At 39.5% G+C, this 24,443-nt stretch overlaps 1 protein-coding gene across 1 annotated transcript; it reads right to left on the bottom strand.

Annotated features, from left to right (window-relative positions):
• Positions 1-3,837: 3,837 nt before the first annotated feature.
• Positions 3,838-24,146, bottom strand: Selenot (selenoprotein T). Its single transcript, XM_036190744.1, has 6 exons — positions 23,916-24,146; positions 9,228-9,338; positions 8,526-8,652; positions 6,966-7,053; positions 4,548-4,701; positions 3,838-4,141 (listed from the first exon to the last, which is right to left on the bottom strand). The coding sequence occupies exons 1-5, from the start codon at positions 24,050-24,052 to the stop codon at positions 4,577-4,579; spliced, it is 588 nt and encodes a 195-aa protein (XP_036046637.1). The 5' UTR covers positions 24,053-24,146; the 3' UTR covers positions 3,838-4,141; positions 4,548-4,576.
• Positions 24,147-24,443: the final 297 nt, after the last annotated feature.

Genomic DNA, 24,443 nt, shown 5'->3' with positions numbered 1-24,443 from the left:
AAAGAAAACTCCAAGTCCTCAAATTTGAAAAGGGCAGTCCAAATATCCAGAAATGAGCTAAACCTGGACGAAAGGAGAATTCCTGGCAGTTAGGTAAAAGCCAGCATTCCTTAGGATTTTGTAAAGCCAAAGGGAGCCATTTCCCTTACCTTTGGCAGAATATCAAAGTACATGCTGACCTCTGTAATCCCTCAGCATCACAAGTACTCGTTACACATTTTAGAGTCCATGCTTCCATCCCAGCCTTATAACCCTACTCTGCTCACTCCGATCTCTCTCTCCGCTCCTCACTGTTTTCTCTATTCTCTATACCCTGTTATTCTAACCTCTGGAAGATACCCCTGGCTACATTCAGTCTACTCTTCTCTCTCTCTGCTCTGGACTCTTCTAGATGACTCTGGCTATTCTCTTATATCTACAATAAAAACCTTCCCTTTAAAACTATACCATGGAGCAGTCATGTCACTTTATACACTTTAAAAAGCTCTTAAATATTAACCCATAGGAAAGGATACACAGCAGTCAAAATATTAATTGGGATAACTTTTTTCCTGAAGAAACAATATTCTCGTCATTCTGTTTATATAAGTTACCATTTTACCAAATTACTTAGTAAATGCTTCTGAAAAAGCAGGCAATTTTCCCTGTTTTTTTTCTGGGCTGAATCATGAGCCTGAAGTACACTGTTGCTCAGTGTGTAGCTCAGACTGATTATGAACATTATCATGAAGCTTATTAGGAAATGCAAATTACTGGGCTCATTTCAGAGCAGGGGAATCAGCATCTCCAGTGATGAGCAGCTGGGCAACTACCCTGGTTATGCTTAGGCAGAAACTGAAAAGGCAGTGTGGAGCAGTACACTACTGTTAGCCTAATGTATTTTACTTGGCTCATGCTTAACAGAGGCAGAGCAGAAACCCATCCTGCTAGCTCTGGGAGAGAACACAAGGCTCCCAGTCTTCACACTACATCTAAAACTGGTTACTTTGTATTCGTCCCTGAGTGACCATTATTTTCTTCTAAATTGACTTGCTGGTTGAGACAGGAAAGGGGGTGTTTTCTCTTTAGACCTGGGGATGTTACCATGTAAATTTCTCAGGAAACCTGGAAGATGGGGGTAAAAGATGGATAATGTATGCTATCCCTTTATGCTCCAGCACAGAATAAATAAAAAAGCTGTTGATAGTTCAGCACTGTACCTGCAAATTATAAGGCTAAAGAAAGCAGTTTTAAGGTCTAACAGTGGTAAGACTTAGTGTGAGTCAGAGGTGGGGGTCAAACACTAGCTGGCTTAAGAACCCATTAGAGGCCAGCTGGTGATGGTGCATGTCTTTAATCCCAGCACTTGGGAGGCAGAAGCAGATGGATGTCTGAGTTTAAGGCCAGCCAAGTCTACAAAGTGAGTTCCAGGACAATCAGGTTTGCACAAAGAAATCTTGCTTCAAAAAAACCAAAACAAAAAAGAGCCATTAGAAATAAACACTGTATCCAGGATAGAGGTGGCTCAGTAGTTAAGAACAGTGACTGATGATCTAGAAAACCCAGGTTCAATTCCCAAGCAGTCTGGTGTCTGATTAAGCCAGGATTAAAATAAATAAATAAATAAACATTATTGGATGACAACTTTTACAATGCATAATTCTCTAAACACATTTACTATGTAAAATACATTGGTACAGAATTAATAACACAAAGCATGGTTCCTTTCATGTTGGCTTATTTATTTTCACAATGCCACAAAGAAGTCCCAAATCTTTACAATGCCTTACTTGCTTCTCATTTTTTTTTTAAAAGAAAAGCCCTAGAATATCAAATCATGTTTAAAAAAACTCTAACTGAATTATTTTAAGTTATGACAATGATAGAATGTGCCAGTCAATCAAAATTCCAAACTAAAAAACCTTTAAAGTATGAGTGAACCATCACTGGATCTCATCACATCTCCCAGCTGTCCAGGCTGAAGCAACTGTCACTAATGCTAGTTCCGAAACCAATGCCACTCACATTCAGAAAGCAAGTGTTCCTGTGCATCTTCCATATGGAGGCTTAAAGCCATGTTTTCCCAACTTTCTAATTAATGCAAAAACCTTCCACAATGGCAACTGTGTTGAAAATAGCAGTAAAGCCAGCCTGTTGACAAGTCCAGTCTCCTGATTTACAGAGCACAGACATTTTCTAACTATACAGCTACACCAATTTATAAGCAACTAATACATTTGAATTGTTAGTAATATGATAAAGTTATAAATAGTTACTTTCTCCTTTTCCTTATACTTTTTATATTCATGCATCTCATTTATTTGTTTATTAGACTATTAAATTCTGGATTTAAATATGACTAACCATAAAACAAAAGAGATGGATAAAACAGCTGAGTTTTACTAGATGTTTAAGACAGTTAAAGCTATTAACTAGGAGACAGAGTCGATCTAAGGCAAACATGGAGAAAGTTGGATTTGACTTTAAGTGCTTCACAGTTTGACCTGTCATGTACACATAAACACCCGTGGCCCAAATTCTGAATGTCTATGTGCCATAAAGCTAACTGTGTCATTAATGGAACGTCCACTACTTGAAGAAAGGCCCCTCTGATGCTCAACTTTACAAGGTATGGAGTCTGGAGTAGTAGGCAACCATATTAACAAGGTTTTAAGACCTAGTCAAAAATATATATATTCACACATAAATCATAACCTCTAAGGAACTTGAGTTTAAATGGCAATGTCTATCACCAGAAGCACCTGGGCTAGCAGTGCTCTAATCCTAATCAGAGGGTAACATTGCATCACTTTCCTTCAGTTCAGCACTAGACGATCATCTTCCTGTCATCTGAAGATCACAGTAGACTCCACTTAAGAGTTAGGTGGCACCAACATCCTTCCGTTTGCTCTTTAACTTCACTCACTAATCCAGGGTTACATCTGGCTCTTCCACTTAACCCCTGTCGGTTACCATGGCTGCTATGTAGCTGCTATTCAACATTATGTCTCTATTTCTGCTAAATCATTCCTATTATCTTTATCAACTCTAAGTTGCTTTTTAGAACTCTGGAACAATATGAAAACATTAAAAATATTTTTAATTTTGTCTTTCAAATACAATAAAATTCTGATATATGATGTTAAGATAATTCAATTACTAGACAAGTGATCTCCATTTACATAATACATACTTTGTAAAGAGGTTTCACTGACTTTTTCTTTAGTGAGGTGAGTTTCAACTGTTCTAAAAACAGTAAATTAGCTCATTACTTGTGTGTGAATCTACAGTATGTCCTTTACGAGATTATATGTAAGTCAAAAACAAAGCATTAGGCAGATAGTTATTAAAAATAATGCTAACCGGTACACTGAGCAATAAACCTTCATTTACCTTACATATGCTCAGTTTTTTTTATTAGTTTAGTATAAAGGCCCATTAATCAATTCATTAGATTCGTCAAGGCAAGACATTTGAACTACACAATAGGATTTTAAAAGCAGTTGGTTTTGTTGTTCCTGATAAACACACACACACAAGCACACATACACAAGCACACACACACTTGAGCGCACACACATGCACACACACTCAACAAACACACACACACACACAAACACACACACAGTAGAGTACTCTGGATATTGGATTTCCCCCCACAATCCTATATAATTTACTGTTCACAATCTCCAGTTTTTTGCAAACTATATATTAAGCATGACCGAATTAGAGCTATCTGATAAACTTTCATAAATTATTTGGGAACTTTAGGTGTTTTCCCCAAGAAAACTGACGTTAAACTACTAAAAAAAAGTTCATATAAAAACAAACAAGCTTAACACACATTTTGAAATAAACTCAAGTTGTAACTCAATTCTGTATTTTCTCAAATATGACCAAGAAAAGAGTTACAGGTAGTAATGCCACATTAAGAAGAAGAAACTATTAACAGTGGGCTCGGGGAAGCTACACAGTATCATTGCACTCCATGTATGTGCAGAATTCAGCATGTGCCAGCAATGGAAAAACTATCTTGCACTGAGGTTTTCCAAGAGTTACAACGAGCCTGCCAAGAAACATCTGGTCTGTACTAACAGCTTGCTGTCTTCAGTACAGGCCTTCATAATGTCAGTCACGCTGCTCTTGCAAAATCCCTTAGTATCTGAAACAAACAGAAAAAAAGAATATTGTATTTCAGTAGTCACTCTTATACCAACTCTTGGGAAGCTAACCCAGAAAGGAAAAGAGAATGACACTACTAAACATGAGCCAACCAAGCCTCTTCACATTTACACATTTGCTCATAAATTTTCTATTTTAGAAATAATGTATGTTAAAAATAATGCGTATGTTTAGGAACTAATTATTTGAAAGTAAGGAGAAGCTATGCATCTACAAACTATAATAAGACACATCAATTCTGGCTACTAGGAGTTCAAAGTTTGAAGGAATATCCATCTGTTCCATCTGGTGGGAAATTGAAGTGCTAATATATGTTGCATCTACTGGTGTTTGTGGTAAAATTAATAGAAACCTATAAATAACTACTGTATTTTTAAACTACTTACAAAATAGTTTCCAGTGCTGATAGGTAGGGCTATGATCGGTGATGTGGGATGGAATCCATATGCACATTGAGTTTCATTTCATTGTCAAGAATTTGAACAAGTTGTTGCATGGATGGAAGATGACCAGATTCCAGCTTAGACCATACCGGCACATCTACAAAACAAACAGCCAGCACCCCCACCCCGCCCAAAAACACATTAAAGATGATTCCACAATAGACATTGACCCCACAGATATTTACTGAGTTTCATATACAATCAGGGATACAGAAGCGCACTGCTTCTTCCTCTTAGTGAGTTTTCACTGCAGCGAAGGAACCACTGGGCATTCCAAGTCACCACAAAATGATACTATGTCCGAAGATTAAAACCAGAGTGCTACAGTGCTAGGAGTGTAAACACCAGCCTCTCCTGCTCACTGGTGAGGGGAGCACAGCAGTCAAGCTAGATGAAAAAAATAAAGACAAGCCACTGAGCTAGAGGAAGGCTTGTGGAAGTAGCAAACGTTCGAGGTGAAAAGAGAGAAAGGAGAGTGGGCCTGCACAGGCTATTGTTACAAGGAAGTATCGCATGAGAGACTGAAGAGGCATAGAAATTTAGACTGGGGTAACAAACTGCACCAAAGCAGGAACTGAACATTCTGCCTAGGGAAGCATATCCGTCCTAGTCATTCAACTCACACATCCTGAAGGCAGCAATGGAAACTCATTTTAAAACTGGGCATAGCTGTGTTCAAATGAAACCAGACAAGCAACAGGATATGAATACACAACCATGGCTGGCTGATCCCCAAACTAGATTTTGCAGGACCTTTGCTCACACTGAATACACTGGCATTTATCTTGAAAAAGAACTTGTTTAAGGAGTTTTAGCCACTCAAGGGACACAAGGAAATCTTTATTAAAAACTTCACTGTAAGAAGAAAAAGCAAACAAAAACATGAAAACAAAAGAACCCAAGCTGGGCAGTGGTGCATGCCTTTAATCCCAGTGTTGCCGAACATTAAGATGTGTTACATTTGTTTATGTTGTGGGATATTTGTTTAATGATGCAAAGATGTGTTACATTCTTTTATGTTGAATATGCTTAACTCAGTGAAGCTGGGTTACTGTGTCTGATGGTCTATAGCAAGGCAGGAGAAGTGACAGGCAGGGCTGGCAGGCAGAGAGGATAAATAGGAGAAATCTGGGAGAAAAGGAAGGAAGAGCAAGAGAACAGGAGAGGAGGACACTAGGTGCCAGCCACCCAGCCACCCAGCCAGCCACAGAGTAAGAGTGAAAGTAAGACTACAGAAGCAATAGAAGGAAAAAGCCCAGAAGCAAAAGGTAGATGGGATAATTTAAGAAAAGCCGGCAAGAAACAAGCCAAGCTAAGGCCAGGCATTTATAATTAAGAATAAACATCAGGCTGGAGAGATGGCTCAGAGGTTAAGAGCACTGCTTGCTCTTCCAGAGGTCCCGAGTTCAATTCCCAGCAACCACATGGTGGCTCCCAACCATCTGTAATGAGATCTGGCACCCTCTTCTGGCCTGCAGGGATATGTGCAGACAGAATACTGTATACATAATAATAAATCAATCAATCAAAAAAAAAAAAAAGAATAAACATCTGTGTGATTTATTTGGGATCTAGGTGGCAGGCCCCCAAAAGAGCCAAAGAATAAAAAACAACCAACAACATCCCAGCATTCAGATCTCTGTAAGTTCAAGGCCAGCCTAGTCTACAGAGTAAGTTCAGGACAGCCGGGGCTATTACAAAGAGAAAAACTGTTTTGTTTTGTTTTTTTTAAAAAAACAAAAAACAAAAAAATAAAAATCGTTAAAGGCCAATTTACTGTTCAGAGAACAGGGAAGTCATGTAACACGGACTAGGATGCCAGCAGGGAAGATTAGCAGAAGTAGATTTGCAAGCAATGTAGGAGACAGATTTGAGAGGTCCTGGTAATCCCTTAACTATGGAGTGGAGGGGATAATGGAAGGCTACCCTAGGTTTCTGAGCAAATTAGGAGGACAAATGATGGAACAATTAAAGGAACAAAAAACCCCAGAGGCGAATCAAAGCAGCACAGGAACCAGAGGGGTAGCTAAGAGCTTATTTTGAAGTCGTTTATCTTAAAGATTCTCAAGTAAAGCACTCAAAACAGGTCTGCAGTACCCTAAAGGTATGCACTCAGGAATCATCATACAGGTTTTATTTTAAAGCTATGGAGTAGAATATTAGCCAGACAGAAAACACATGGGAGCCAAATCATCTAGAAGTTCTGGAAACTCAAGTAGCAATTAATATTCTTCTCCTGAATTTTTAATCTATCATATGAACTGTTTTATATGGACATTAAAAAAGTTTCTCATGAAAAATAAAAGCCTGTTTGTTATTAAGCATATAACTCATCACAAATGCACACTACTCGGAACCTACCATTTAACGTTATCTCAAATGCACCTGTTGACATACACTGGTTCTCAATCATGTTGCTCAAGAAGAAAACCATCATACATGCATAAACCTAGAAATCAAACAGCACAAAACATAAGACACATTCATTTGTTTTGACAGTTTCAACCTTAATTTGATAGTACTTTCTTTTAATATACTTTAAAAGCATCCATATAAAATATCACCTCACAAATTATCTACACACCAGAAAAAATTCACAGCTCTTTACATGGTAAAGAACTTACATACAGTATTCATATTATATATAGAATCTCTAAAACATTTCAATAACTGAAGTTAAATAAAAAAATACCATTTAGAATGGTTCACTTTACCAATTTTATTATGTAAAATGTCTTCGCAAGAGAATAGCGATGCAACCACCAGCAACTTTATGTAGATTGCATACAACCTACTTAAGTTTAAAGAAATCATTTTAAAGCCGTTGTAGGCTTAGACTGCCTTAGCACATGCATTTATCCTTCAAAGGCAAATCTACCTTGAAAAGAGAGAAGTGCTTTAATTCAGTGAAATCACTGGATGAAAAGTTGGATATGGTGAAGATATACATTATAACACATTATTTCAGAAAGTAAATGTCCGTAAGAGAAAGAAAGAGCTTGCCTGCCTATTCTATTTGAGCCAGATGGTGTTTGATGTCACAGCTTTTCATAGGTACACAGAACGCATTGTCACAAGATCTATACCTTTACCTCTTGGCTCTTCTATGATCAACCAAGAATGACAACTATACTTATGTGCTATATGTAAGTGAGCACAGTACACAACATCTAAGCACTGAACTGCAAACCCACATCTGGTTAACAATGGGGCAGAGATATGTTTCTCCTAAAGACATCTAAGAATGGCTATGTTAACAAATGCCTGTTCTAGAAGAACCACCAAATGGGAGTCTGCTAATGGTACTAAGGCTAGAACTAAAGGGCAAAGCTAGAGCACTCCCCAGAGAACTTCGCTTCATAAGGGAAGCATCGAAAACATTCTCATTCAAGAAAGAAATAAAATCAGATCCATTTCTGATGATGGTAAATGACTCAACAACAACAACAAAAAAAGATGTTAAGTATAAAGATAAAAAGAAGACTAGTCGGCAGAAGCTCACAGGCTGCAGCCATGCAGTAATAAGCTTGCCCACCTGGCTGAATAAGAAAAATCCAACATTAAGACATAACTTCTCCTTTTTCTTTTTCTCTATCCTAAGCATGTTTTCCTTAACACTTTGGACGTTCCCCCAATGTCTGGGCTTCCTTACTCTTTCTTTAAAGCATCCCTCTCTACCATGTGGCTGCCAACCAAACATGAATCTCATCTCCACACCAGCTTAAACGTCACAGCTTTTTCCTTCTCTACTCCAGGCAGCTGCGGTTCTACAGAGCTTCTTTCTCTTTAAATCTAAGAAATTTGTCCCTGTGCTTCCAAGTTAAAAAAAAAAAAAAAAAAAAAAAAAAAAAGATCTAAAATGTATGCTACACACACACACACCCCACCACACTTAAAAGCCCAGTCACCAAAGCCACATACCTTATTTTCTTGGCCCCACTGCCAGATGCTAGGAGCTTGCATGCCGAAAAAAGCAAAAGGATCCTTGCCAACAATTATTAAGCCTATTAATACTAGTTTGAAGATTGACAGGAAAGATGCTATATGTCTATCAAAAGAAAAGAAACAAGTTAATCAGAAACTACAATTTCAATTTCTTATCAATTCTGAAATTTATTAACTAAACTTTATATGAAGACATTTTCTCGATATAAAATCTGTTATTAATTACATTAAATTTAGTATCATTGATTTTCTAGAAAATTTGGGATGCCTCAGTAAAATGCATGCTCAGAAGGTGCGACTAACTTCCCAACATAAAGTATATGAGGAAACACCTCTTTAAAAGTCATCATCCTGGGCTGGAGAGATGTCTCAGCAGTTAAGAACACTGGTTGCTGAGGTTCTGAGTTCAATTCCCAGCAACCACATGGTGGCTCACAACCATCTGTAATGAGATCTGGCGCCCTCTTCTGGCCTGCAGGAATACATGCAGACGGAACATTGTATATATAATAAATAAATAAATCTTTAAAAGTCATCATCCCATTGTTATTTACAAAGTAGCATTCTCTGTATATTATTATAAACAAATAAATTACATGAACCCAGCAAAGGTGAATGAGCCCATTTACAAACCTTGTAAACTGAAAGACTGTATTCAAGTCATTGAAATTCACTCACCTATAAATTGGTTGAGGGAGGTAATTCTCTCCTTCAATGCGGATGTCTGGATACCGCTGGCTAATAACCCGCATGTACTCCTCAAACACCCGCCTATACCCTCAGGATACACTGCCAAAAAAGAAATGTTTCCATTAAGTGTTTTGAATGTATATAGACTTAAAGTCAAAGAAAGTTTAAAAGTTATCAGATTAAAAATTTTCAGAATCCATCACAATTAATGACTGACCCTAGACAATGGATAACAGAGGTTTTGTTTTGTTTTCCCATCTTACAAATTTTGTATATTTATTTTCCCAGTGAATAAATCAGCTGGTTATAACATTTAGATTTCATTGCTCTGGATTAGACACCAGCAAACACCAATGCACATATGTCTGCATATCAAACTCTTACATCAATTGACTCTTTGTAGAGACTACAGAAATCCTCTCCAACTCCTTACTGCTTATACAGAGCCCTGGAAGTGTATTTGAAAAGTTCTGAAAGTGACTCTGGCCCCAAAGACATGCAGCATGACCTGTGAGAGACCAACAGCGAATCCAAAGACTAGAGTGTGTATTTTTTTCTTCTCAGTCCTACTGAAATGTTTTGACTGTACTTCTCCCAAAGATTCTGGCGTTAAATGTTACTTGATAGAGAATAACTTTAAAAACGCACATTCATTTCTAGAAAATTTCAAACTATCCTACAGCAGTCGTGAATTTCTGGAACATGAGTAATGGTGGTCAGGGGTTGTGTCCCATAAGCAAGACCTAACCCTCTGCCATGTGGTTATGAAAATGGGAATGGAAGGGAGTAGAAGAGAGGGTAGGGAGAAGTCAGATTTTTTTCCCTAACGGCAAAGGCCTGAGATTTTGGTCATTCCCCCCAGCCCCTTTCCTTCCTCTTTTTCCTCCCTAGGTGCTGCGGTCAATCCTTGTGATAGGAAACCACTCCACTGAGCCATATCCCTTAGCCTACCCAAGTTTTAATCCTTAATTTGGAGGCAGTGAGAGGTTAAGAACTTATAACAGGTCTGAGTTTAGTACAAATAGATACCTGTTTATAATTAGCAGATAGAGCAGAGAAAAGTGAAATGTTGGTACCTAGTTAGGCAACTGTGATACTCTGCAGGTAATTGGCCCCCATAAGGTCATAGAAAGTGGCACTATTAGGAGGTGTAGTTTTGTTGAAGTAGGAATGGCCTTGATGGAGGAAGTGTGTCACTGTGGGGACAGGCTTTGTGATCTCCCATATTCAAGATCCTGCCCAGGGTCTAAGACCAGTTCCAGTTGCCTTCTGCTCAAGATGTAGCCAACACCATGTCTGCTTGCATGTCGCCATGCTCCCTGCCATAACAGACCGAACCTCTGAAACTATAAGCAAGCCATCTCAAATAAATGTTTTACTTACAAGAGTTGTCATAGCCATGGTGTCTTTTCACAACAGAAACCCTAACTAATGAACTAAATTGGCAGAGTTGAAAAAAGCACAGGGTCTTCTTTGACACAGCATGGGAAAAAGATTTACTCAGTTCTAGAGTGTGTGTGTGTGTGTGTGTGTGTACACTCTCCTCAAACACACTGTCACTGAGGACCAGACCAAACTCTCCTCAAACACACTGTCACTGAGGACCAGACCAAACTCTCCTCAAACACACTGTCACTGAGGACCAGACCAATCTCTCCTCAAACACACTGTCACTGAGGACCAGACCAAACTCTCCTCAAACACACTGTTACTGAGGACCAGACCAATCTTTTACTGTTTGCTCTTTGGAGCACCCAGAATCTAGTGAACACAGAAGCAACATTTCATGAGTGTTAATATAGGTTTGGTTTATTTAAAGAACCATGAAATTGAGAATCAGTTTTAACATGTTTTGTAGACAGAAGTATTTCGTCTACATAAATACTTAAACTGTTAGAGAAACCTTTCAAGTCTGTTTATTCTTCAATGAAATCTTTCCTAATCCTAAATTGTAGTTTTCCCTAAAATGCTCTACGATAGCCAACAAATGCTCCATTTCTCATCATACTCTTGCTTAACTCTGTTCCTCAAATCATCCACTATCACACACACAAAAACCTTTTCTCATACAAATCCATGTTAGTCTACCCATTCCTAGCCCCAAACCAACTATTAAGTCTTCTGCTTATTCCATTTGGTTCAGATTAAGCCTCCCAACAGGTTGGTTAGAATTTTAAGACTGACAGTCTAATTGGAAACGTCTAAGAACTGCCAGCAAGAGGGCCATGCCTCACTTGTGCTCCTGCTCACCACGTCCCCTTCCATCCACATACAGTTCCTAGGAGTCTCCAGCACACTAGCCAGCTGACTCTAAAGTCATACGTTTGCTTTGTACTGTTAGTCTCACTTTCTACTGAGTATTATAATAGTCCCCAAAGCTCATTGTTTTGCAAATACATAACTTTTTTGAATTGGATATTTCCAAAGGGTAAAGTACAGAACCTGAACTGGGTCAAAAAGCAAACTGATCTGGCCAAGATGACTCAGCAGGCAAAGGTGTTTATTGTCAAGCCTGACCTACACAGAACAGATACCTGTGTGAGAGCAAACATGCAAACATACACATACACAACAATTACATTTTAAAAGGTTAATGATTACAATTTAGAATGTTTTAAGTTAAAACCACATTGAGGTAAATGCAGAATGTAACAAAAAATGGCTTTTTAACCACAGGCAAGACAAGAAGATGGGCAAAATACAGTCACCACTCTCAATTCTCATTTCTCTTTTGACTTCCCATGAAAACTGAAGCAGGCTCTAGAACAAGGCAAGCCTGTGAAAGGAGGGTTAACTTGTTCATAGTCATAAGACTAATAGAAGACAGAGCCAGACGGGAAACCAAATTTTGTGAGCCCATCAACACACGTATCTGACTCCACAGTCAATTTCCTCAAAGGATGATAAAGCCAAGAATTTTCAGATTAGAAAGACTGACAGACACAAAAAATTTCTAGTTTAATGAGATGGCTCAGCATGTAAAAGTGCTTGCCACACAAGCTTGATGACCGATGTTCAATCCCTGCACCTATGCTGAAGATAACTAACTCTCTAAGGTTGGCCTTAGAGACCTCCATGCATGTGCATGCATACCCCCCCATAATAAATAAATTAAAAATTATGTTTTAATTTTTCAACAGTACTATGGGAAGTACTAAGGGAGGGCTGCTAACTATGGACCGATGGATGGAGTTAGGAAATATGTTCTCCAACTAGCAACAGTGCAGGTCCATTAACTTTCTTTGCCATACATTCACTCTGGTCTAATGAGGAGAACACCTGCACTATCCAACTGCACCTGTATTCTCAAGATAACCATGTAAAAGTGACAGTGGGTATGCAGAAAAATGTTTATTTTAGAAAACTAGAAAAAAAAACAACAGTACTTTAAATGATTAAATTTCAGTCTCCTGAAGGAGCTTACAATCTAATTTGAGAGAGACAAATACACAGCAAAAACTGGGGAACAATTATAAGGAAACACACAAGCAAGCCCACAATGCAGTGCCTAAATCAAACACGTGTTAAAGTGAGAATGTAGCTGTAATTTCACTATTATATATAACTTTCTTCTACTCTTTTCTCAGGTCATAATCTATCTGGATTTAACCTTTTTTAGAAAATAATCTCTATTCTCTCCTCTTTATTAGCAAAACTGGCAATAATAAACATGGGCTCATGTACTAGATTAACTGAATGGAGTAGTGAAGACACAACATGAAGACAACTCTACATAGACTACACAACCACCTTCCAAATGAACTAGTCCAGGTGAAAGACCGAGTGACACAGAGCTAAGGGAGAGCCTGCCTGTGTGCCGCACAGAGGCTAAGTTTAACAACAGAAGTTCTGTGGCCTCTGAAAGCAAGCACTGTGATTTCAGAACACAGAACGATGACAAAACACCTAGGCTTTGTTTTCATTCTTTGTTTCTTTTTCTTTTTTTTCTAGAGCTGAAGACCCAACCCAGGGCCTTGCACTTGTTAGGCAAGCGCTCTACCACTGAGCTAAATCCCCAACCCGTTTTCACTCTTACAAGAACCACTATAGGAATCTTTAACCTATTTACGCTCCGATTCTTATTTTCCTCTACCAGTCACAATCACCTAAAATATTAAACTACTACTATACTGGGCAAGCACTGTGGTACAGAACAGCACCCCAATCTTTTTCTCTTTGGAGACAGGGTCTCATTAAATTTTTAGGCTGTCTTCACATTTGACTTCACATTGGGATGGTAAGTATGTGCCATCACACCTAGCCTGAAAATGTTTAAGATCAATTTTAGTTCATAAATTCTTATCCAAGTCCTGAAAACACAATGTAGCACACTAAACACTAACAATGACCATGACTAATGGTGAGATCTAGAAGAAAATTGCAAGGTAAAGAGAAAGGACAAAATAAGAAAAATTACCTGAACTTTGCTTCTGGAAAATTCCTATTTGAAAATTCACAGAGCTAGGTCTTAAGAGAGACTTGACAGTCATCCTTCACCTCTGCAAGTGGAAAAGGAACCACCTACCATAAAGTGCCCCATCCCTAGGTTTCTATATCCCAACAGAGGGCTTTTTTTTTCAAGATTTATTTATGTATATGGACATTGCATGTTCATCTGCATGCCAGAAGAGGGCACCAGATCCCATTATAGGTGGTTGTGAGCCACCATGTGGTTGCTGAGAATTGAACTCAGGTGTTATGGAATATTTGTTTACAATGTAGTCTTTGCCAAGATACTTTCTGATTGAATTAATAAAGAGCTGAATGGCCAATAGCTAGGCAGAAGGTATAGGTGGTACTTATAGGCAGAGAAAGAGAGGAAGAGAAATCTAGATGCACAGGAGACATTGGGAGACGCATAATAAGTCAGAGGTACAGAATAAAGAAAGGTAAAAAGTAACATAGTAGAACGTAGATTTAAAAATATGAGCTTCCATTAATATATATATATATGGGCTAAGAGCACTGGCTGCTCTTCCAGAGGTCCTGAGTTCAATTCCCAGCAACCACAAGGCTCAATACCAACTATAATGAGATCTGGTGCCCTTCTGGTATGTAGGCATATATGCAGGCAGAACACTGAATACATAATAAATAAATAAATCTTTTTAAAAATATGGGCTAATTTAAGATATAAGAGCTAGTCAGGAACAAGCCTAAGCTATAGGCTGAGCTTTCATAATTAATATAAATCTCCATGTCATTATTTGGGAGCTGGTTGGTGGGACAAAGAAAGACTCTTTACTTATGGTGTCCAACATGGGGCTCAAATATCCAAACACAGGGCCTGAGAAAAGCTTTTAAAAAGTTCTGGACAAGGAGTCAGATGTGGATTCCTAGTCCTGCAGTCCCTCAGGTGGGCCAGTACAGAGGCACAGCTACTGGCCACTGATTGCGGGCTGGAATCAGCCACCAGCACTATGTGCCAGTGCCACGTGCTAAGCTGAGCCACATAATGGCTGACACAGTCGGAGAATGCTGCATGCACTTAGCAAAGGCAAGTCCAGACACAGAAAACCTCTAAAAAGGTACAACACAGAAACATAGAAAAATAGTTTAATCATAAAATATTTAATGAGAATACAGTAATTATAAAAAAGAATAAGCCATGTAAAGATGGGAAGTACACAGCATGTCTGGATCCTATATGGTGCTTTGTTGACTGAATTTTTTAAATGCTAATGTACAAAAAACAGTAACTGCTCAGAACATTGGATTATGGAAACTGCTAAATTAAACCAACCTATATATTTTAAGAATATCTTAACTTCAAAATGGAAGTCAGAAAATACACTGAGTTGAGGAGAGGTTATGTTTCTATTTCCACAGGAAACAAAAACTTAACACTTCTCTTCAAAATTAATAAAGATCAGATTTGACCCAGGGAGACCTCCTAAGATTCTTGGCTGCAGACATGAGGGAAAAGGCCCAAAAGACTACAAGATAGGTGATGTATAAGCTGATCCCTTGACATGGGAACACTCTGAGACTGGATGAGACATGATAAATCTTGTTGGCTACAGTCTTCATGACTTATTATTACATGCCATCCTTTCATATGGCATGGATAGTGGTTTGGTTATACAGTCCAAACAGACTTATAAAGTTAACAGATGCCTTTTACCTGCTCAAACATAAAAGCAAAAATCATCTTTGACTTATGAACACTGCACATTCCATACTTGTGTTAATATAGATATATGTTACCTTTAAAAGTATATGTGTTTTCAAAAAAAAAAAAAAAAAAAAGGACCAGACACCAATAAAGGCAAGTAGCCCAGGTGATCCAGCCTCACAGAATGTCTGTTCCTGTTTCCTGAAAAATCTACATCCACAACTTCAAAACTAGCTGAGATGATACAGCCTCACAGACTATCCAACCAAGACTTCAGATAAGCTCTACACTTTCCAATCATAGAGACTAAACAAAAAATAATATAGTTAGCTCTTCCAGGACTTGATCATTATTCCATTTTTCTCAGGAGCCACAAAGATGCTGTTGCCTTCAAATAACAGAAAGCAGTCTAGAGAACATAGAACAGAAAGCAGTCTAGAGAACATAGAACCCACATTCCCAAGAGGTGGGGTGGGTGGTTTTTGGTCATTTAGTGAATTATGGATGTTTGCCATCATCTGAGGGGTTGGTTACAAGTTGTTATTTGTAATAGTCAGGAAAAAAAAACTGAACAAAGGAGATTAGATTCAAGGACCTCTTTCTGAAGGGAATGGAGGCAGGAATATAGTATAGAAAGGATGGATAGAAGGGTGGATTGTTGAGTCTACATCTGAACAACCACTAGTTTCAAATATTTTACACTGGTATGGATTTTTGTATATTGACACAAATTTAAGGTTATTTTCATTATACTGTATATGTATGTTTCTACTCTTGTTTAGGATATTGTACCTATGCAGCTCATTTAATACATTTCATACCACACAGAAATCTCTAAGATATATGCAGGGACTGCATGTTTTTGGGCAAACAGCACATTATTTAAATCATCATAACTACAGATCATAATACACTTTGTGTGTGTTTTTTTCAATAATTACTAACATTTTTACAAAAACAAACTAATTAAACAATTAAACAACTAATTAAACAAAATTCCTAGTAGTTTATTAACATATAGTATTGTGTCATCATATCACCTGACAGTTTTTACGAGGTGCTCTCCTTGAACCCCCAGGGGAAGAGCTGGACATATTTGTCTCTGGTTCTGGAGAGCCTTCATTATTGTCATATGTTATCTAGTCTCTCCCCCCTGACAGCAGAAACTGTTTACACTTCATTTTTGCTTGTGGATTGCGGTCATTGTACATTCTAAATGAACTGAAAAGTCCACAGTTTATAGGGTACAGCACTACTTTTTTGGTCCATTTCATCTTTTCCTTAGAGCAGAACAACACATGAGGAACTGATCTGCACAGTCAATGCCTTTCATGTGGGCATTGTATTCCTTGATGTACGTAGGTTTTATAATATTTTCTCTCTCTCTTTTTTTTTCCTGTTGTTGTTGAGACAGAAGTGTCATGGATCACTGATATCATTCAGACAACCCACTTCTCTTTCCATGCTAGGAGAAGAATGTCACCTTTTCTGGAAAATAATACATCACCTTTCTTCATTCTTGATGTTTTCCATTTTCAAATTTGGTGATAGACATCTACTCTTCCTAATAGTCCCACAGACTCTAGTTTTGTTTTGTAGCAGCAATTCAGCAGCAGATATAGCATTGTAATAATTATCCTGGTAAATATGATGCCATGTGCCAAGATAGGTTCTAAGGAATGAAAGAGCAGTTTCTTACAATTTCTTTCCTTCAGCAGTGTGTATCTCCATATTTCAGCTATAGCCAGTGTCACTCTAGCACACCTTCCAAACAAGTAAACTGTACTTTGTTATTTTCACTGGGTTGTACGTGCACAATTTTAAACGTCCTTTTCATGGAATCAAAGACAACTGTTGCTTTGGTCTGTATACTGTTCAAAACTTATGCAGGAAATAATCCAGCACAGGCTGGATCTTTAAAGTCTCCCTGAACTACTGTCCATTCTGGCGTTATTACTGAAATGTCAGAATGTTCATATTTGCTCAAATCTATGGCGGTATCTTCGTCTGTAGAAATATAGGGGTACATATCACAGGATCTGTTGGCCAATAGTCTTTCAAGCTATCTTTTCTTATTTGATCCATCAGAATAATTAAGCCAAGGAATTTCTTGATGTCCTGTGTAAACAGAGACCATTTAGTGTTGTAGATGGTGTTTTGCATTTCATTGAGGTTTGATTATGATAGTTGGACAGTTCTTTGCACATCTCAAACAATTCATCACTCAAAAAGATTGGTAACAGAGGGTATAGAGTCACACAGAAACAGAAATGTAGTGACTCTAGCATGACCTTCAAACATTTGTAAGCATGGTGGTGCGACAATGTCAGACCGACGATTATCAGTAGCTTCATCAGTGTTGAATCACTTGAAAGCATTGCCACCTTGTGCTTCCTTACAGGTCTAACAAGTTCACTGTCAGTAGAATTGGTAGAATAGTCTCCGGAATTGTCAAAAGTCATCTGTATCTTCCATCTCACTAGGAATATCTGATAAGTTATGGGTAAATACTTCTGGAAGTGTATCAGTTTCATTGGTTTCTCTTTTTCTGAACGAGGGCACATTTAAAAGCACCGTGATATAGTGATATTTTGTTTGTATTCTAACAAATAAGTTTGCCTGATGATCAGAGGACAGAACCAGCCACTAGATTAAATATAGAGGCCAGGCAGAGGTGGCACACACCTTTAATCCCAGCATTTGGGATCTCATGCCTTTGCTCCCAGTATTTGGGAAGCACACATGCCATTAATCCCAGGCCTAGGAAGGCTGAGACAGGAAGTGATATGGCTGGGCAGAGAAAGGCATATAAGGTGGGAGGAGACAGGAACTCAGTCCTTTCGCCTGAGGACTCAGGAACATTCAGTCTGAGGAAACAGTATCTTCGGCTTTGAACTGAGGAGATGGCGTGGTGAAAAGTGGCTGTGGCTTGTTTCCTCTGATTTTTCAGCATTTACCCCAATATCTGGCTCCAGGTTTTTATTATAAGACCAATTAGGATTCATGCTATACCAGGAACTTGAAAACAAAGACTATTCAAATGACCAAAATACAAGGTAACTGCTATGCTTTATGGGTCCATGCAATTATATATTTTTCAGAGATTAACCTGAACAGTTTCCACCAATGAAATTGCTTCATTCAGCAGGTGATGGTGGTACACGCCTTTAATCCCAGCACTCAGGAGGCAGAGGCAGGTGGATCTCTGTGAGTTTGTGGCCAGCCTGGTCTACAAAGTGAGTTCAAGGAAAGGCACAAAACTACACAGAGAAACCCTGCCTCAAAAAACAAACAAACAAACAAACAAACAAACAAGCAAAAAAAGGGTTAATTTAAGATATAAGAGCTACTCAGGAACAAGCCTAAGCTATAGGCTGAGCTTTCATAATTAATATTAAGTCTCCATGTCATTATTTGGGAGCTGGCTGGCAGGATAGAGAAAGACTTGTTATACTCAGGACCTCTGGAAGAGCAAGCAGAAGTCTTAGCCACTGAACGTTTAGAGAAAGAAGTGCTGGTGAGATTGGAGCAGTACAGGCGCATCAGGGTCTGTGGGGAACAGGAATGGCGGCAGTGGTACAATGAAATCTAGAAGCTTGGTTAGGTGGCATGGAGGCCAAGGACATAACATGCCCCACATACAACTACTCTGAGCTAGGCCGAGGCAGGCTGAGTAACAACCTACCAAACTGGAACTACCGTCTACACTCCAGCAAAGGGCTGGAGAGGAGATGCATCACAGGACCAACTATAGCAGAGCAGTACAAACTCCACCCATTTTAGTTTTTTTTAAACAGACAAAAGTCTACCATTGGCAACACTTTAACGGCTCTCTAACGGATAAGTCTTCATAGTCAAGACTGTTTCTCTTAAAAATAAATAAATAAAATAAAATAAAATAAAAGGAATAAAAAATAAAATACAAAACTGAGTCTGTGTGGTAGCTTTGATTCCAGCACTTCAGAAGCTGAGGCAGGTGCATCTGTGTGAGTTCAAGGCCAGCCTGATCTACATAGAGTTCCATGATAAGGAGTGATAGACTGGAGACCCTGTCTCAAAACAACAATGAAAAGAAAAGGCCTCAAAGACTATAGGGGGTGAAGTCAAAATGAAAGAGCAGAAACAGTAACCAAAAGACTCAAAATTATAGTCTACACTAGAAGCTGACCTGCAGGCCGGAGAGACAGCTCAGAGAGCACATACTATACTCATCACTCCACAGCTCAGCATCTTGACAACTCCTCCCTCGAGCCTTGCCTCTCTCCACTGTATCTGTGGAGTCCACTGGGGAGCTCAGTGGCAGGTGCTCATCTAGATCTAATACAAAATAGCACAGCATTTATATACATCCTGCACACATCTTCCTGTATGCATGAAAGCATCAGTGGAGTACTTTAATACTCAACACAGTGGAATTCTGCTATTTGGAGAAAGCCAGTACAGTGCAATACACTACCCTCTGCAGATATTTTCAATCTGAGATTGGCAAAATCCATGGATATGGATCTAACAGATATAGAGAGCCAACTGAAATTCACCACCTCATGCTGCTAAATTACCTACCTCTTTAAGACCTCTCTAACCTCTTGGTATTTCCACTACTACCTTTTGTTCAGAGTTCCATCACCTCTCAGTTGGACAACTCTAAAAAGCCCCTTCCCTCTTAAACATATTCCCTTCCATTCTTGCCCCCTGAAAAAATTTTTCCACAATAACACCAGGTGGCCTCTCTTGAGGCTAGCTGAAACCTCAAGGGTCTATGCTATGCATTCTTTAAAGTCAATAAGAGCCTTGGGCTTCTCATGCAAAGTGTATTTTCTTTCAATAAGGCCATGGTTTACAAAGCTCCACAGAAACAGATCTCATTAGATTTCTGTTCAAGGGGTGAGGAGATGACTCCATTTTGAAAGTGCTTGTTGCCAAGCAAGCATATAGACCTGAGTTCAATCCCTAGCACTAACAACAGCAAAAAAGCCAGGAGTGATGGTGTATGCCAGGTCCCAAGACCTTGTCTCAAAAAACAAGATGGGGCTCCTGGGGTATTGAGGAGGAACAACACCCCTCCACCCCACCCCCAACGCACAAGTTCATTTCTTCAAGGAAACCTTCCAGACTGGCATTCTCCTATCAGCAGACTTTCCCTAACAACACTTAGCAGAATTGCAATTTTATATGCTAGTTTGTTCTTGCCTATAAACACCACAAGAGCAAAGAAATGAATTCTATGCACAACATAATATACCTGCAACAAGTAGGTAAAACAGTAGTTTGTTAAGTGTGCAAATACCAAGTGTCCACTAACCAATATGGCCCACAATGTCTCCACTTCAGCATTTCACTAATCGTGATCAGTATCAACATATAAATCAGTTTTGGCCTTTTAAAAAGGTTCTTAAATTATGTATTTTTGTGGAGAAGAGAAGAGTACAAGCAGGTGCCTCTGGGAGTCAGGCATCAGACACCCTGGAGGTGGAATTACTGGAAGTTGTGAACTGCCTGACAAAGGTGCTGGAAACTTGGGGCTGCAAGCTCTTAACTGCTGAGCATCTGTCTCTACAGTTCCTTCAGTATTTGGTCGGTTTCTTTATACTATACTATGAAAGCAAAGGCTGAGACAGCATACATTTAAATAAAAATCTAGTTTCCTAATACCTGCTTCACTTATCTCATAAAACTGTAGGCAGGAGTTGGCTATCCTAGAATTATGGCAGTGATAACTAAATTGCTAATTTGAAAAATCAGCATATTCTAATGTTCTGAAACCTTAACTTTATTTAACCTACTATTCTCAGTAACTTAACTGTCTAATGCTCAAGGAAGTATAACTTTAAAGAGTTACCTCTTTAGACTGTAGGAACTGTAGATCTAGTGGATGTGAAATCATATGTGAAAGAAAATAAAGACCTGTCATGCCTATGGGCAGCTCCCAGAATATACTGACCATAAGTCAAAGGATTCGGGAAAGTGAGACAGAATTTTAGGCCAAGGTCTGACTAGAGTTCTTCCTTTTTAACATTCTATATTTAAACATCCAAATACTCAGTATGAAACCACAGACACCAAAAGCTCAATCAACTAACATAACGAACCAATACAGAGATAGAAGAGAACTCAGATACAGAGAACAAAATGGTACCATTTTTTGGAAATTTCCTGGGTGGCCCTGTCTGGTGCACTGTGAAATCTTTAGCTATGGCCACAGCAGGTACTGAATGAACACTTGTTGGGAAGGCACAAGAGCACAGATATCCCATTATTCATTCCATGATGCATGGTGTTGCTATTTTGTTCTACTAGCAACTGCAAAAGTGGTAACACCAGAAGGCAAGTAAAATGACCCACAATTATTTATGAAAAAGTACTTACAATAAGTATAAAACACAAGAATCAATTGAAATGAACTTCTTTAGTACAGGTAAGTTGAAAAAAAAATAACCAGTTTTATGGCACTGAAATTTCAAAGGAAATTTAAGGTTTTTTTTCATGTGTTTATGCTCAGTTGTATTAGTTTTTTCTCTCTTCACAAACTTGCAAGTAACTGTTTAAGAGTCTGTTAAAACCAGAAACCTCCTATTCATTTACTGTGAACAGATTAATCTCTAGGGGGAGAGCAGAAAGCTAAACTTAACAACTTGGTATTATAATAAAGCTACTTCTAATGTATATATTCTAAAACAACAAAGGGTTTACAATGACTGCAAAACAAACTTATGTGACATTTTAAACAAGTCTGAACCTAAATTACAAAAAATACTAATCATCAAAAATACAACGAAAACAACTATAGGGGTTAGGGATTTAAAAAAGGAATTAGGGATTTAGCTCAGTGGTAGAAAGCTTGCCTAGCAAGCGCAAGGCCCTGGGTTTGGTCCTCAGTTCTGGGAAAAAAAGAAAACTACTATGAGGTTTCTAAAAAACTGTAGTGCCCGCTTCCACTCCATTTGTTGCTGTTGTTGTGGGTAGGTTTCGTCATTTTTGTCTTTTGAGACAGGGGCTGTGGTTGGTAGCTCAGGCTGGCTTTGATCTATGTAGCCAGGGATGGTCTTAAGAATTTGATCCTTCTGACCCTGTTGAGATTACAGTTATCACCAGTATGTTAATTTTATTTATTTATTTAATTTTTTTTTTTTTGAAATCTTAAGGGAAATGCACGTAGTAAAGCTGTAACAAGAATCCAAATAAATATTGTATCAGAGAGATTTGGAAACTGGACCTGAGTTCAACGCTCCAGACCAACGTGGTGAAAGGAGAGAACCAACTCCTGCAAGTTGTCCTCTGATTTCTCCATGGGCACTGTGACAGATTGACAGACCACACACACACCACACACCACACACACACACACACACACACACACCACACACCACACACACACACACACACACACACACACGTCAATACATTTATACACACAGATATTAAAGAACTCCAATGCAAGCAAAGGCACACGCAAAAAAGTACTTTGAAAACGTGTGAGTTCAAAGAAGAGAACAGGAGATAGAAAAATACTACACTGAGTTGAAAACTTAAATCTTTTAAAACCTAGTTAAATCCTAACTATCACAGTTAATCATTAGCCATCTTTGTCAGGTGGTAAAACAGCTACCACTTTCTCAAAAAAAGAAAAAAAGTATGAGGAGCTGGGGAGTAGAGGTCGGTGGAACAGCAGCGACTTGTGGTGTGATAAATCCGTGTATGAAGTTCGCAGGGAACTTTGTTTGTAACCAGAAAGAAATCACCAAATATTCACGCCAAACTTAAAGCTCCCCAACTTATTTTCTGATTTTCAGGTTTAAATGATCTTTTAAATTTTTGCTTCGTATTCAGTGATTTAGCGAAACAATTAAGTAAAAATCTAAACTTAAGATTAACTGGTACACGTTTTGAGAAGTCGGCTTTAAATGGATTCTGGCCAATAACAATACTGCAAAGTATCCAGATTCTGAAAAGAATTACTAATCTGACATCCCATCCCGAGAAAACACCATCTTTTGAGGTTTCACTTTCTCCAGCCTCGTGATTTTTTTTTTTTTTTAAATCGGCGCTTTTCAAAGCTTCCCCGACCTTAGTAAAATGGATCCCTGTCCTGCTTCAACAACAAAGTCAATTACTAAGTGGCGTCGAAAACTGACAGGTTCCCTTCCTTTTTCTATGAATGCACAAGACCTTTCAAAGTAGAAGGCTGCCGGGGAGGCGAGCGGGAGCCGCGGAGCCGGAGCCGAGCCGCGGTTTTCAGAAGCGGCGGGCTCCACCTCGCGTCCCCGGAGCGCGGCCGCACAGCCGAGCCGGGCTACCGGCGCGCAGTGATGCGGAGCCCCGCCGCGCTGCCGCCCGCGCAGGCAGCCGCCTCGGAAAGGCCTGCAGCCCCAGCCCAGCACTCCAGAGGCGGCCGAGGGCCACGGGCAGTGCCCCGAGGGCAGAGGCGGCCTGAGGAAGCGCCCGGATCCCGGGCCTCATGCGGAAGGGCGCCGGTACCGCGCTCTCCTGTCGGGCAAGAGGCAGCGAACGGGCTAGGCCGCGAAGCCGGGGCTGGGCGGCCGGGGGTCGACGCACGTACTCACCAAATCTGGAACTTGAGCAGCGGCCCCGTGGCGTACTGCATCTTTAGTCTCTTGCTGGGCATGCCGCCCAGGTTGGCAGAGGCCTCGCTGCGGACCACCGCCGACGCCGCCACCAGCAGAAGCAGCAGAAGCCTCATCTTACTCGAGACAGCCGCTCCGGCCGCCGTCAGACCGACACTGCAGCCCGCCCAGAACCTAGCCACGAACTGCTCCCCACTGCGCAGGCGCGCTCCGCCAAGGTCGGCCCGGGAAGCCGGAATGCGCCTGCGCAGCCGGCGTCCGCGCCCATGGTGCGAAGGAGAGCTGACCTCTTTCGCTGTCTTGATCCACCACCATCTTGAATGTGTGCAAACACTGAGAGGGTGCAAGGAAGAGAGGGAGAAATTTTGCTGGTGAGATATAAAGGGGGCCCGTAATTGTGTCACTTGGCAGATAGGAGTTCTATATCTTTATATGTTTGTTTTTTAAAGACATTCTCATATAGACCAACGGGCTTTTATGAGCCAACTATAAGCCTTGAATGCCTGA

Source organism: Onychomys torridus, chromosome 6 (assembly GCF_903995425.1).
Source record: "Onychomys torridus chromosome 6, mOncTor1.1, whole genome shotgun sequence".
In the NCBI taxonomy this organism is placed as follows: domain Eukaryota; kingdom Metazoa; phylum Chordata; class Mammalia; order Rodentia; family Cricetidae; genus Onychomys; species Onychomys torridus.
This window is presented reverse-complemented; position numbering and strand designations above follow the sequence as displayed.